Below are 16,612 nucleotides of genomic sequence, written 5' to 3'. Positions count from 1 at the left end.
CTTTAGATCAGTCAGGAAAATATAGTGAGGGTTAGTTAAGTACTGTTTTTCCTGCATCTGTGTTAATAGGTTTGCCTGTGTTATTTTAATATTTCCTGTGATTGAAACTCTGGTGTTTACTGTAAATATTTAGTATTTTTGTTTTCTTAAATATATTTTAAACATTTCATTGTGGCTGGTCTTAGAATACTTTAATTTCAGAATACTTGCATATATTTGGTGACAGCTGTGGCTGTTCCTGAAAGCCTTGCTGTTGGTCAAACTACCATTTGTGTTAATATCTGTTTCACTCTGTATAATTGGTACGCTTGTAAGAGCCTTAGAGTAGCTGGCTTTGAGGCGTATGGTAGTGGTGCAACTACCTTAGTCTGGTCAGAAGGGGACATAGCTTGTAAATCTGTGTGTGTGTAAATCAAATCTGTGTGTCTGCTGCTTGGAGCAGAGACATGAAGCACTGTTTTCACAGTGTGTGCTGGAGAACTTGGCTTGGAGACACTGCTGAGGTCTCATCTCTATAGCTGTGCCAGTGGGGAGCCTTACTGGAGACCTGGAGGGAGAAGTAGAGAAATCCAGACCCCAGACTTGAGTGCATTTCCTGTGTGTTCTTAAGGGAGATTGTGCTTGATGTAGAGAGCTGCATCTGGAAATACTAGGTGTATCCATTTTTGTTCCAGGTGAACATCCCTCTCCAGTGGTGAGGATTCAGGCTCCTTGATTACTGGCCCAGAGAGGGTCCCTCATAGGGACATAAGATGACATTGTGTATTGCTTTAAAAGGTTTCTGTTAGCACACTTCTAATATGTCAGCTAAGGATATACTAAATAAAAGGTAATAGAACAATAGAAGCTGAAAATCTCTCAACTATGAATTGTAAGATGCAAACAGTGAAAGCTTTTTCCAGTCACTTTAATGTTTTATATACAAGTCCAGTGTGCTTACATCAACCAGAAAAGTTGTGGACCAGGAATAAGGAAATTTTGGGGTGAGATGGGGAAGTGGATGAGGTAAGTGGGAGAAGTTGATTCTTCCCATACAACAAAGTGGTTTGTGATTATCCAATTTTGAAGGGTAAGGTTCATATACCTAACACAAGCAGAAGGTAACGAGTCAAAGTGGAAAGGGGTGATATAACTGGGAAAGGGAGAAGAGTTCAGGATGTAAGAAAAAAGGTCATTAAGGAATACCATTTAGAATATTAAAGTATTCTAAATTAAATCCATGAACAACCTAAATAGGGAATGCAAGCATGGCTTAAAACGCTTTTAATATAATAAAAACAAAAACAGTTGAGCGCCTTCACACCATAAAAGGCATTTCTTCAGATCTAAAAACAATTATTGCAGTCACCTAAATAAAAGCAACCAATCATATGTAAATTTAAAAATGGAAGCCAAACTCATGGACTGGTTTATTAATACAAAATAAAAACAATATAAGTGCTTTCATCTGTCAAATAGCAGACTTCTTCAGATCTGACATTACAAAACCAGCCCTTCTCTACCACATAAATTCTGCTTAAAACATAACTGTTTAAGAAACGTCTTACTCCTACATAAAATTGGGTCTCTGACCAACCAACTCCTTAATCTTTTCATTGGCCAGTAGAATAATCCAATTTTTCTTAACCTCAAACCTCACTGATATTGGATGAATACAAATCACAGCAAGTCTTTTTTTTAAAGGCTGTATTCAGCGTTTACAGCTAAGCTAGTGCTGATGGGGTGGATGTCTCCGATATGAGACTTGTTGCAGTCCGGTGTGAGCATATTTGCTGACTTACAGAATTTTTTTTTTAAATGGTCAATCACTTTGGTAATGCTGTCCAGTAAGGGGGCAGTTTAGTGATGTTTTTGTGTTGTGTATTTATTTATCCATTAACTTTTTGTTTAGAAGTTTCCTCTTCATTTCTGCTAGCTGTTCGAGGGGGGAGGTACCTCAGGGCACTTTACACACCTATTAGGAGAGGAATGCCATGGCAGGAAGTAGAAGCAGGGCAGAGGAAGGTGAGTGTATAGTATCCAGAATTAAGAAGTGTTTGCCATAAGGAAGATTAAGACACTGTGACTAGACAGCTTGCCTTTCAAGGTTTTGCCAGCATGCTGATTTAAATTCCTTTGCTTATCTAAAGAACAATTTCAGCAGATCAAAATTTAAGCTAGTGTAAAAAGTCTGAAGATTGCGAGGATGGCTATTTTTATGGGGGAAAAATATGGTGTACTGACAACAGTGAAAAGGAAAACCGTGGAAAAATCCAGAGAGAGGCTGGCTGCCCTCCCAAAGTACACTGATCTCAAGGATATCATTCAAACGTGCTCTTGGCAAGGGAATGTTGTCACTGAAATCTGGTGCTGTTTTGTGGATTGAGCTTGACAGGGAAATGCTGACAGGTCCCATCTTCCTGCGGTACCTTTGACTGTCTAAACACGAGTGGCCGCTGGGAAAACTGTAGGCTTGAAAATAAGTAACCGCTTGTGTTATGGTTGATTGGCAGAATAGTGGAATTTGAAGATTGTAAGAAAAAGGCAATTGAGTAACAGATTACTACAGAGATTTCCTGGGTTAATTACTCCATTTTAATTTCAGCCATATAGAAGAGAATAGAGGATTGAATCGTCTTTTCTGACTGCATAATGGCATCTACAGCTGTAGAGGATGAAGAAATTGTGCAAGGGAGAATTGAAAGGCTGACCAGGTAAAAAAAATGGTAAATGAGGGAGGCTCATTGTACAAAAATCCATGTTAACCTTGGATAACAGTCTTGGTATACAGTCTGGAAGGAACAATGGTGACAGAGCAGGACAGGTTCTGGGAGTGTCGTCCTGAATTAGATAGTCAGGAGCAGAATGAGAGGGTCATGACAGCAGAAAACTAAAAGGTTGGCTGCATCTATGAAAAGGATGGAATCCACAAATAAGGTGGTGGTAGTATTGTCGCTCAGTTTTACAAGGCTAAGGACATTGTGCTGCTGGACTCAAGTCCAAAGACAAAACACAAGAATGTGACAGGAGTAGGGTATGACCAAGATGAGAAATAGGACCTCTTCAGTACAGAGAAGAGGAGATGCATTAGAAGTAAATGGGTCATGCTAAACTGGAGCAGGGGGGACTGAATGGACAGCAGATTTGAAAGGACAGCTGTATCAGTGAAGTATTTCACAGTGCAGGCTAGTAGACTCTTGGAATCCATTGTCGTTCAAGAAGGCATGGGACAGGTGGAAAAAGAATGTAGGGTAAGTGGCGGATATAATGCATTTAGAGAGCAGACTAGACAGCTGATAGTAACTCTCTGCTGTCAAACAAATGTAGTTCAGACTTAAAGGTCTGGGAAAGAAGCAGAGAAGGTAGATGGAATATGGGAGTATGGAGGAGTAGCTTTTCCTCATGAAAATGTGTTCCTTTCTATACATTTAACAAGATCCTATTCAGTTCTGGAGGTTTTATCTGTATAATTTGTAGTAAAGAAACAGTTGAGTGTGGCAAATACAGTGGTACATGGTCTGTGTGAAAATGCAGGGCTTTAGTGAAGAACTGTGTTCTACTTCTAAATAAAGGATGTGGAATTGTGGGCAGAGATGATGACAAAAATGTTGAAATTCCTCAGATTGTACTTTTTCATGCATTTGTTTAATAAATATACAATCTCATACAGAATGGATGGCTCAAGAGACACTAGCATTTTTTCAGAAAAAGTAGTGACTAGGTTACGTTTTGCAGAAATCACAACTACTTGAAACTTTTCTGCCCAAAAAATTGTTTTACGTGGTTCCATGACTAGTGCCTGAAACATGTTGAAGTCCTCTGTGTTTTTGTTCAGAGAAATTACTCCAGTCTTGCAATAGTTTTATTTATTTACTTTACATTTGTTTACTGGGAAAGTCCAACTTGTAACGAGCCAATTTTCAGCCTAGGCACAGGTAGAAACTCTGCAGACGCATGTCTGTAACATGGATAAAACTGGAGCACCTGGAAGAAACCGCACGAATGCAGTGAAGACATGCAGACATCACACAAAAGGCACCCCGGCTGAGAATCAAACCAGGGAACCTCTTGCTGTGCGGCAACAACGCAAACCGCTGCACGACTGCACTGTCTAATCAAATGTGCTGAATTACATGCCTCTTTTCTAGGAAGCAAGTCCCCTGCGCCAACTGGATTTCAGGATTGAGTCATTTTGCAAAATGCAAAAAAGCCTTGTGCATGTCCACATTCTGCTTTTTGTTACACCAACCTATGAGAATATTTATTTGGTGGGTGTATGAGCTGCTGCTTAGGAGGGTAGTGCACTCCTCCCTGCAAAAAAACATGTTTTTAAAGTTTGTTTACTTTTGTTGACTTTTATCGTACAAGAAATGCATTAGTGTTTTATTACAGTGGCAGTTTTTTTTCTGTTATGTTCAGGAAGTTGTACCTCAGATTAACTCCTGTAAGGTATGTTCAGGGAGTTAATTTCATGGAGTGGAGTCCTGCAAACTCTATGCATGTGGTCCACTTGACATAAATTATCTTAATGCATTTTTGATACAGACTTCTCAACCTGTTGCACTGTTCTGCTGCATATGCACCACCTCTGAGGGGAACAAGTTTGCAAACTTGGATTATAGAACTGCTAAAAGGTTTTAAAGCTTTTTGATTTTATCCCCTCTGAGTCAGACTTGTCATTGCAGGTCTAGTAAGTGTGGTCACTAACCTTGTGTTGAAGTTTAATTTACTAACTGAACTGATGATGAAACTGTAAAATTCCCCAGGTTATTTGCTTTATTATATATATAGATTTTTTTTTTTTTTACTTTTGTCACTGGTGTGCTTTCCCTATTGAGACAAAGGTGGAAAATGCAAACTTGTTTATGAAGTACACAACAGGAAGCAAGTCTGCTCAAGTACCTCATTTTGGTACATGACCCTACTTCTATTTAGAATATATTTTTTTCATCCATAAGTGAATTTTAAGTTGGAAAGGAATCACTGGGTTGTGGATAGTTCTCATTACAGAAATGCTGGCACAGTGCCTTTTTTAATTTGTGTGCGCTGCTTAATAGTAAGAAATTAACTACTTTTATTTCAGAGAATCTTTGCAAGGTTAGAAAAGCTGAATAAATTGTTCTTGCTCTGTAGAAAAGGCGAAGGAGGATTGACAGAAGTATGATAGGAGAGCCAACAAATTTTGTACATACAGCTCACGTAGGATCTGGAGATCTATTCAGTGGCATGAATTCAGTAAGTAAACAGATTCCTTTACTTTTCTTACATAGTATGTCCAGAAAATGTAATATTTTATGCTTTTTTGTTTGACATTTGTTTACTGAGACAGTTCAACTTCAATAATAAAATATATTTAAGATATAAATATCTCCAATCAAAATGCTGTTATATTATGCCATTATTACACTGTTAAGAGAACATATGTAATGGTATGCAAACTTTATCAGATCAGTCGTATTTTTAATGTGTGTGTGTGTGTATATATATATATATATGTATATATATATGTGTATATATATATATATATATATATATATATATATATATATATATATATACATACACATTTCATTATTATACCATTGTACATTGAACTTATGCTTTTGTTTAATGTAGTGTATTATAATGAACATATATATTTTTAAATATATGTTTAAATAACACTTGTTTAAATAGTAATGTTTTTAAAGGAGAGAATTTTTAAAAAAGATGCACTATCACTTTAAATGTGGAATCAATGGGTGCCTTTGCGCCAAAAAGTTAATAAATTAGGTTATGTTACAAGATCAACTTGTTCTGAAGAAGTCTGCATGGACAGATGAAAGCGCTTAACCAGATTGTATGTTTTTAGTGTCGTTCTTTTAAACTATGCATCCTTTGTTACCCTGTTCGAGTCGTGTTCACTAGCTATACTTTTCAACATTACTTAGACTGTCGTTTCCGGCTAGTGGATTGTTTACGGTGTTGCCTTTGCTCTCTTTTTGCATTACTAAGTTTGGAATTTTTGATGTCATTCATGTGTTCAAGGATCCTATCCTTTTAAACATCTATTAGTTTTGCCTATGTAAAAGGCATAACAGATTTCACAAAAAGCATAAATTGTTTGTTGCACAATCTGCATAAAATGAAAATTCTATAGAGTGATGTGAGATTGAATGTGCAAAGTAAAAACTGGAGTATACATATCTGTAAGCTTTATTTTCTACAAGGTAAAGTACCATTACATTGGGAAAATTAATACATTACTGCTATCATTTCTGTAGCATAACTGCTTCTTTAGTGAATAGCTATTACAAAACAAGAAGCTTGGTTTATCACCAAGTTTTTCTTCTCAACTCGGTGTTAATAAGTAGTATGCACAGTTATTTTTGACAATATCACATATATAACTAACATCGCTAGAGTATGAGTGCAAACCTTAATTCACTTAATGTGACCGCCAAATACCATGCCTTCTCCCTTGGAGAAACATCCGAAAAAAAAAGATTTGTTCTTTGACTAGAGTTCGTAATGTTAGTGTGTTTCTTGTCAGAACTGACACTGAAGAACTGGGTGTCAGACATTGGTATTTCAGAAGCTTCAGAACTTGTGACCCAAATGTGTAGGCCTTAAGGTAGTGGTTTGTGCATTGCTAACAAGATGACTGGATTAGAGTAGCACCTTACACATCTGATTTAATGGGGTAGAGACTAGACTACAGCATGTTCAGAATGCTTGTTCTACTTTGAGGCCAAATATGGAGGTTTCAGCTTGTGAAAAGCTTGTCTGCATGCTGCAATTATCCCCTCTTGGCCAGTATAACAGCTCTTAGTTTCAGAGTACTATAGAGGTAATGTATTCTGGTATCTGTTCCCTTTAATGGGCTACACATGCTCTGGGGAAACCTACTCCTTTGCTTATAGGAAGCTGTGGGGATGGTTTAGGTCAAAGTCTGTTAATTTCAATGGGCTTTGAACTTTCATTTGAAATGCTTTCACAAATAGCCATGTTACAGAATTATAATTCCTATATTTGCAATTGTTTTAAATCCAGTGTAAAGAACATTGGTCTTTCTACACTTAAATATGATACTTTGCTATAAGTACTGGGGTCCCATAAAATTCCCAGAAATGTATCCCCAGTTTATACAGGGAAAAAGATCATGATTTTTCTCAGAAGCATGTTACTCAATCTATCCTCTTTGTTGGTAGGTTGGTTGGGTGTTGGTAGGTTGGTTGGGTGTTGGTAGGTTGGTTGGGTGTTGGTAGGTTGGTTGGGTGTTGGTTGGTTTTGGTTGGTTAATATCATAAAACCATCATCGGTACACTTTGCTGACCAGATTCACTCAGTTTCCAGCAGATTTTACCAAGTATGATTTTAAAGGCATTCCACTGTGAGTGTCTGTTGTGCTGTTGCTGTTTAAGTTTGGCATGATTCTTAATTTGTTTTCTGCATTCAGGAGGTGAAATCACCTCTTGCAGGTACACATTACACACTGGGCTAGCTGGGCTAGCAGGTGCATCTAACCCCATTTTGTCTCTAATTCTTTTCTTCGATGGGGTCAGTTCAGATAGTGCCGATTTGCTAGAATATTCCCACATTTAAAAAGCATACATCTTTGAAGTGCTCTACTACTTGCTAGGTTACAAGGTCAAATACACACACACACACTGTCTTTGCCTGAAAAAAACAATTGTACAGTGTTGGAGTGTCAGTCCCAGTACTTCAGTAAGTAACCCGAAGGAGGATTAAGAAGCGTGTGACCTTCCTCGCCTGATGCAAAATTGTGGCCTTGGAGGGTGGCTATTGTGGAAATTGGCATGAGGCTTCCTCATGTAACTCATGGTTACAGTCAGGCATAGTCCAAATCAACCTTTTTGCAAGTTTATCCCCGCAGCAGTGTCGGTCTTGCACTGTCCTGTCCCTTGGATAGAGAAATGATTGATCTAATGTCAGTTAACGCATGACTCTGAGGGGAGCAGGAGGCATGCCACCTAGACACCCAGATTTTTGGATGACAGTCAAGTGTTGATCCACTCTCACTGTAGTGTCCAGAGTGCTACAGTGACGAGCTAGCTTGCTTACATGAAATGAGCCATGAAGTTTCTTCCCTATGAAAGACCCATGAACTGTGCCCCCTTTAAGTTGCTGGGGTGAGGCTTTTTTGTGTTAGTCAAAGCTTTGAAACATTTTGTGAAAAGTCTGCAGAAAAGTAGATAGGAACCGACCACTGTGATAGGTGTTTGATGTCAATTGTCCAAGAAGCAATTATCTAACGGAGTAAGAACATTCCAGCATCTGCCTGTTTTTAAGTTCTGCCATTGGGCAACCGGGTCTTTAGAGTTTGTTGCATATTGGAGAGCTGTAGCCAATACACTGGGCATGGTTTCAAATGCTCAAACTTTGTATCTGTTAAATCCCTCCATTAAAGAACAATATGGTCTTTGTACACCTCTTGAACCAAACCCTGTGTTCCTGAATGGAGGTATTGGAGCCTGATCATTTTAGTGAGAAAGGGGGAGACTGTTCTATTCCTACCACTTTTGCTTTCTGAAGAGGACAGAATGATTTATGTCCCTGCTACAGCAGGGTACCTGTGGATTTGCTAGACTTGATGCTGGCCTTCTGGCACATCATTGTAAGTAGGTCTGACAAGAGGCCCTTTCAGTTCATTGTTTGTCTTCAACTTCAGTGTCAAGTGTTACGGTTTGATTTTCTGTCTGCACATAATGAATTACCAAGGTGCTTGTCTTAGTGGCAAAGACCCTGCAAGCTTGCAGGAGTTGACATGTAGTTCATGCAGATGAGGGCACAGCACCAGGTAAGGGGCAAGTACTTGCTTTCACCAAGCCAGTGATTGTGCACAGGCACTCTTGTGTAAAAGGGGAGGTGTTTCAAGCCCCTTTGGGAACATGAATTTGCACGTCAGCGTCCAGGTCACTGGGTTAATTTTGTCTAGAAATTCCCCCAAGAACAGCATTGAAGCTGGGTATTGAAGAATGAAGTGGAGTCTGGGGAGAGTCTAGTTCCATCCTTTGATTGTGGCAAGTTCTGATCAAGAGGTGGTAAAGTCAACGCAGACTCTAACAAAGGCACTCCATTCCCTGCCAGCTGATGCAACAAGGCAGGGCTCAAACAGCCTTAGTGCTTGCTTGGATGACTTCTCCCTCCAAATGGCTTGTACCCTCTGGAGATTGTAGAGACCCTCTTCTCCCTGGGCAGAAAGTGGACTGAAGACCCCTTTGAAGTGCAGGCTGGATGGTTAGCAGGAGGGGACAGGAAATTAACTTTAAAAGTCTTGCCTATGCTTTATACAACAGAAGAGCTTTTTGACTTCACTCTGAGAAAAACTACAATGACTTTACAAAGTCCCATCTGATAAAAGAATTACTCTCTCACTTCGTCTCAGACCAAAGGAGTCATCCCTTTGCAGGAGAATTCTTCAATCATTGATATGTTCTGTTATGATTCAAGATGCGTGATTACACATGAGAAAGTTCCAATGGTACTCAAAGGGTATGTCGAATCAGTACCTATACTCAGTGAATCCTGTCCTCCTCTTGATCCCTGCAGTAACCAGGAAATTCTAGTGGCAGCACTGAAAGACCTCTATGTGCTTGTCCTTGGTACTCATGTTTGACCTACCAGAAGTTGACAAGACACATTGCACTACATCTTGGGGATCACTTTTTGAATCCTGGAACAAAGGACAGAAGCCCATAAACCTGAAGGAAATAGTCTTTTGTGCGAGGCTTACTTTCCAGGCCAAAACTAGGGAATCTTTAGACTGACAGCACCACAGTCATGTGGCACATCGTACAAGTATACAAGGAGAGCTCTGTTTCTAGTCTCTACCCTAGTCCCCATGTTAGCTAACCAGAGGTATGGCAACAGACATCAGTTTTGCAACTCCAAGCAATTTACATATTTGATAGCAGCTACGTATCGGACTTTTTGAGCAGGGAGGATATGGCCCCAGACAAAATGCTTTCATAAATGAGATTATCCAAAGAGAAACCTGTCAGCGTACCAGGTGATCCCCGAGATTACAGCAAGTGTGTTCTCAGTCAAATGGAAATGGGGGCATGTGTATTCCTTCCTCCCTGATATCTCTTGAGAGCAGACCTCTTCTCAGTTCAAACCTGGCAAGAAATGTTTAGTCATTTGAGCCAAATGACAGCTGAAGTGTTAATAGCCTTAAAATACATGCAATTTTCTTGTACAGCAGGACAAGCATTTTCTTCCTAATATCAAGATATGCAAGTTGGCAGTTTGGAAGAGAGTTACTTCAGACATTTGTAAGATCTTCAGCAAGAATGCAAACCACTAGAAAGATATACAGTGAGCTATGTCTTTGAACTGGTGTGACAAAGGAATAAATCTGTTATCCCATACATTAGTTCTTGTAGTACCTCTTGGACCTGTGGTGTACTGCTGTGCATTGCTACACCTGTCAGCTATATGTGTTGCATCCCACTGTGGATGTATTGGATTCTGTTTACACTTTAATTCTTAAACACAGAGAGACCGTTGGTTACTTAAGCCAGTTGCCCAGCCTGTGACCTGAATTTTGTCAAGGCAAAATTTAGTCTACTTCCTTTGTATGCCTGTGTGACAGCTCAAGTAACATACTTATCCTAGAAGACTACCAGAAAAAAAATCGTAGGCTGTAATCTGCAGGGAGATTGAAATCTGGAGCCTTACATCACATGCAGAAGAGCACAGGATTTCCTTGTAGCCAAACACTTATTTCATGTCTAGGCTGGTTTCTGAACTATCCTTCAGTTGGTCCATCCACTTTCTAACCAAAGCATGAGATTAAGTGAGAAAGTTTTGCATACTGTGGATATGTATAGACAACTGCAGTTCTGTGTACTCCAGACTCACGATGTGGTCCAACTTTTGTTGTTTCCTTTGTGCCAGACTAGCAAGGCTTCATGTTGACAAAACATACCATTACCTTTTATGTTGTTAAAACACTGACTGGGCAAGTCTGATGCACCATACATGCTGGCTGCTTCCACTTCAGCATTTGGGAATGTTTCTGCACTAAGCATTTGTGAAGCTGCCACCTCGTCTTCTGTACACAGTTTCTGAGCAGTGCAAGCTAGTTGAATAGTGTAGAAGAGCAAGCTTTGCCACCAAAGTGATAAAAGGGCATGATATAACCATTCTCCCATGCCCAGAGTTGGTGCCCCATACTGCTTGAGATTTTTCTATTCATTGTTGGAATAGTTTGCATAAATAATTGATCATAATACAGCTGAGTGATGTGATTCACCATAACCACAGATGTTTAAATAGTATAATTGCTGCAGAAGGGTCTCCTATTCTTTCCCCTAGTTCTGCCTAAATCCCAGTCCTTTTTAGACTCTTCATAGTTGCTGCTATCAGCAGCTTGTATGCTAGTGTCTAATGGTACAGAGTGATACCACGTGGTGGTACTTCTGCTTAGATCGTTTGCTTTGTGGTTTGTTAGTGCAATAGACTTTACAGAATAAGAACCACTATTGGTGGCCTACCTAGATCTCTGCACCAGCTTGGCAGCAAGTGACATAGTGGTTTCCAGTTTTTTTTTTATTGCCATTCTGTCAGCTGCAGAGTTAGGAGGTAGTCTTCCATCCCATTTTCCATGTCGTCTGCAAGACTGATGTCCATTTGTGGCTAATCGCATTTACATACTGTTCCTACTGTTTGAAAGTCTACTATTGTGGCAAGGTTGCAAATGTGTTTTCAGATCATTTTCAGCAGGGTGGTTAAGAGTTGGTGTTCTTAATTCAGATGAGAGAGACCAAAACGTAGCCTTACTTGTCTTCCCTCTCCCCAAAGAAGATGAGCATGTGTTTTGGGTCCTGGAGTACCAGGCAGTACAGAAACGTTTCTTGGTACCATTTAAAGCCAACTCCTCTGTGTGGGACCTGGAGCATCACTTATGTTCTAAAGCCTACACTTCCTGTGCTACTCCTAGTGGGCATCATAGTCATGTTTAAATATGTCAAAAAGCCTTCTATTAATCAGGCTTAATTTGCAAGGTATAGGAGAATCTCCCATTTGGGAAGAGAATTATCTTTTACCACCTCATTTGATTAGCATGTAGGTGACTGACTAGTCTGGTATTGTTTTTAGAGTCCATGGTCAGGTGCACATTTTCATTGTTTCAGTGCATTACGTAGTATTGTGGAAACAGGGCTGTGACTTGTTGGCTTTTTGAGCAGTTCCTATCAGGTGCAGTGAATTTGTCTTTAAACTTTTTATTGGGGGGCATTTGAACTTTGCAATTGACAAGGTACCTATCTGTCATTTTAAACTGTATTTTACTGAATCTGACTTAAATTTTTGGAAGATGCTTCTGAAAGTGGACCTAGAACTACTCCTAAATTGATTAATTTATATGACTTTTCAGGGTTAGCATTCAGGAGAGTGGTCTTCATGCCTTTGATATGCACCATCAACTCGTTTTCTATGAGTATTTCAGGTAGACGAACTAGTTTTTGTCTCTGACACCAGGTAGAGAGAGCATGGCTGTGGATATGCAAACACTTTACAGATGATTGCTAACTGTGTTGTACTACTAATCAGCCTTTGGCTAATGCTTTCAAATGCTGCATCATGAGAGGTGTGGCTGCATTCAGTGCCTGTTTTGAAAGTGCATGCTGTGAAAATTTGTGCAGTGGCCAGTTGATTGATCATACCTTTCCCAAGCATTATTTCTTGAATACTGATTGCAGGACTTGGACCTCTTATCACCCCTGTACTTCAGTGCTTTGCCTTCTAAGCCATTTTTTTCAGAGCTTTCTTCAGTTCTTGCATCCTAGAGAAGTTTAAAATTTGCTACTTGCATGATCAACTCTTTGGAAGCTTGATATACCTACATACTGGATTTGTTGTACTGTGCTGCTGCCATCCTCCTGTGTGCCTTTGCCACTTCTGTTGCAGATAGGTTTAATCTTGATTCTTTTAGCTCTTTCTGCAGTAACTGACAATGGAGGACCATGTTTTGTTTGTTTCAAGTTACGGTAATGCATTCTGTTGTACAGCAGTTAGTTGCTTCCCATCTCACTAGTCTGTTTTTGTCCAGAGTTAATCCTTCACACCTTTCCCATTGACATGAGGGGTACCACAGGATTCTGTTCTGGAAACATTGCTTTTCATGATGTACAAGTTTCCACTGAATGTTACTCTGATAGGCTTACATTTTGACTCCTACTGATGGCATGTACTTCACCCCTCTCTCTACATAGATTCTTTGTCCTTAAATTTTCATCCAGCTTAGAATAAGCTATTAGAACACACCAGGATGCAGCAACTACTGCCCCAGTGTGATGTGGACCAATATGTCTGAACTTATTTTTAAGAGGTGAATGTTCAAAACAAGATAACCTCCATTGGGGACCTTATACCCCCCTGCACACCCTCAAATGGGATGTAAGGCATTTTAAAAAAAAACTGTGTAAAGCAGGGGGTGCAAGGGGGTGGCAGTCCCCTTACTGGATGTGTGCGGCCATCTTTTACTGACATTTAGTGTGACGCCCGTGCACTGGCCCCAGTAATCAAGGAGCCTCAATCCTCACCACTAACACCAGTGAGAGGCGTCCACATTGGGAAGGATCAATACACACACAGTAAAAGTACAATTTCCCTTAAGAGCACACAGATCATAGTCAGTCTGGGGATGGTTTCTCCCTTTCTCTCCAGATCCCCAATAAGACTCTCCACTGGCACAGCTATAGGGTACAGATCTCAGCCGAGTAGTCAAACCAAAACCTCCAGTGCCATCTGTCCAACCAGTGCTTCATGTCCCTGCCCAAGTAGCTGACACACCCACACGTTGAAATTTTGTTTATATATAAACAGGCACTCCTGGGGAAGGCTGGCACAGGTTCTCCAGCTATGCCCCCTCCTGCCAGGCTAGGAGGTAGTTATCACTGCCACCAACTACTAATCAGCTACTAAAAATGCACATGCCAAGGGGTGCCCAATTATTACTGTGCAATATTATCCAATTAGTGTGAACAGCAAGGTTTATTTGGAGTGGCTTTGTACAGTATCACTACATACATGCAATGTACTCTAGAGCTTAAATTATCTGCACAAAACAGCCACAGTTGAAAGGTTTAAAACTATTTAATACATAAACACAAGACAAATCTTCTCAATTCAACACAGTGATGGTCAAGAATTCAGAGATCACAGAAAAATGCTTAAAATACTGTAGAATAGTCTGACATAAATATAGAAAATGGCTAGTCTAAACTTACTATTTTCTATCTATTTCTTAAGAGAAGCACTAAAGTCTAAGATCCTACTTATATTGACAGAGCAAAACAAGTGCCGATGAGTGGGTCAGGTCTGAAGACAAATACAAAATGCTCTCTGGTTTTCTCTCTCTGAGAAAGTCTTATAAATAATACATCACTGCCGACTCATTTTAGATTACATCATTCTTCTCTGGTTCCCAGGCTTGCATCATTCTTCTCTGGTTCCCAGGCTAACAGAAACTGAGTTTAAACATTTCTTTGATCTTGCACCTGGCCAGGGAACTACAACAAAAGGCATTATATATGTAAAATCTAGCAATTAACTCTGGTCTCAAAACAATAGAATGACTTCTTTAGTCCAGATATTGTCTCTGAGCTTTGAGATCAAACAGTCTTACAATGCTTGACTTATCAGCTTTCTGTGGATTATAGTCATATAATGACAGAATTATCTACAAAAGATCATTCTATCTAGCTAGGTTGGCAGCCTTCACATATCTTCACAGTCGGTAATACTTGACTTTAGAATTTACATTTTTAAATCTTTTTTAGAAAACTTTTTAAAACCTTCTTAAATTGCACAAAGTGCAGTGGTGTCTTAAAATCGCCTAGTACCAGCAAGACTCATTAACATGACCACCTTCAAAATTCCTTTACAACAGTTTTGTCACCTAATGTTGTCTACATTGGTATCAGCCTGAACACAAAATTCTAGTTTATGTAATCTAGGTGTAATACTCGTAAATGAAGGCATCTACTGTCCTCAGATTCTCCTACTCTTGTCTGAGGAATCTGTCTGCTCAAGTATCTTCCAGATGACTTGCTTGTGCATGATGTGGTCTCTCGATGTTGGACAGTTGCATTTCCTTTTAATTGCTGTTCCAGGATACTGAGGTGGATTTTTAACTGATGCAGCACTCTACTGCTTGATTACTTGCTGAGATCTCTAGATAATGATGCACTATGCTAGTGGTGTGAAGTCTGCACTAACTATTCAAGTCCCATATTGCCTACATAGTCCTCATCCTATTCTTTTTTGATGGTCTTTGCCCCAGTGCATTTCAACCACTAAACTTCTCCACTGTCTAAGGGGGGCACGTTATCCTTGTACCCATGAGGGTGTTTTGTGCTCTTTCTTGCTGGCATCACTGTGACAAAAGCTTTGGTTTATTTTGGACTAACCCCAGCTCTGTTTGTAGCATGAATACTTGAGTCACTGGGGAGGCTGGGTTGCCTGTGCCCCCTTGTCAGCACATGTATGCTCTCCTGGGTCTACTTTAAAACACTGACACGCAAAACACAGACAATGAGAACACTGAGACCGGAAGACCGACAACTGAGATGACTGAGTTTCAAAGCACAAAACTTCACATGCCTGACAAACCACAATCCTGACAATCAACAAAGCAAATACCTTTTCTGAAAAACACGCACACAACACAAGCACAACAAAAACCTTACAAACCTACACTAAACCTTACATACACAACTATCTATGCACTAACCTTAACCCAAATCGTAACCTAAGGTCCGTCACTATTGCACACTCACCTAACCCACGCCCTAACCCTAACTCACTTAACCCGCCCCTAACCCTAAAGTCTGTCACTATTGCACACTTACCTTAACATGTCTGTGTTCTCAGCATCGGGCTTTTAAACAGTCGGTCATCTCAGTTGTCGATCTTCCGGTCTCTGTTTTGCGTGTTGGTGTTTTCAAGTAGACCCACTCTCCCATGTGTTCAGCAGGGGGTACAGTCACTGGCTTGGAGGCCATACCCACATCTTTCCCAACACCAGCTGCCTGCATCATGACCTGGTGTCTGCTCTCAAGCCAAGGCCCTGCTAATTAGTATAGAAGAAGAACTTGGGCAGGAACCCTCATCTGTTGTGTGCACCTCCACATATAGTTAGGACCATCCTCTTTGCTTATGCTGTCAAGCATCCAAGCCGCTGGTCATGGCTTTATAAACTCCTAGCAGGCCAATGACTGCTGAATGTTTCAAGGGTTTGGCTTGAGTCCTTGGAGAAATGTTCCTTTGCACATCAGGGTCTGTATCTTCAGATCCTTAGTGCTAGAATAGCTTAGGATGATTCTGGTGTTTGGCTACTTTGAGCTCAGTTAAAACTTCTATCTTTGACCTTGTTTATGAAGGGTATCCGCATTCTAATTTCTGTAATTTGGCAACTTAAAGTTGGTTTTATCTATTGTGCTATGCACTGTAATGGTGTTTAGTTAATATGCGCTTAAATTTGCATTTGAGTCAAGTTGATGCATCTTGTATTTTTTGGTGTATATCCAGTCGATGAATGGGGGCTGGTTGTACCTCACTGGATGTGATGTGTTCTATTCAAAGTGTATGTTTGCATTGCCTGAGCTGTAGTTCAAGAATTGTC

At 40.0% G+C, this 16,612-nt stretch overlaps 1 protein-coding gene across 3 annotated transcripts in view; it reads left to right on the top strand.

Moving 5' to 3' along the window:
• CDC42SE2 (CDC42 small effector 2) overlaps window positions 1–16,612 on the top strand; it is a 288,901-nt gene that overhangs the window by 109,499 nt on the left and 162,790 nt on the right. For all 3 annotated transcript variants that reach the window (XM_044060816.1, XM_044060814.1, XM_044060815.1), the window contains exon 3: window positions 5,113–5,214. In XM_044060816.1, the coding sequence (XP_043916751.1) occupies window positions 5,113–5,214 (102 nt within the window). The remainder of the gene's footprint in view (window positions 1–5,112; window positions 5,215–16,612) is intronic.

This window comes from Protopterus annectens, chromosome 2.part0 (genome assembly GCF_019279795.1).
Source record: "Protopterus annectens isolate FY-2018-M chromosome 2.part0, PAN1.0, whole genome shotgun sequence".
Classification (NCBI taxonomy): Eukaryota; Metazoa; Chordata; order Ceratodontiformes; family Protopteridae; genus Protopterus; species Protopterus annectens.
Note: the sequence above shows the minus strand (reverse complement) of the source record. Positions and strands in the feature narration are given on the sequence as shown.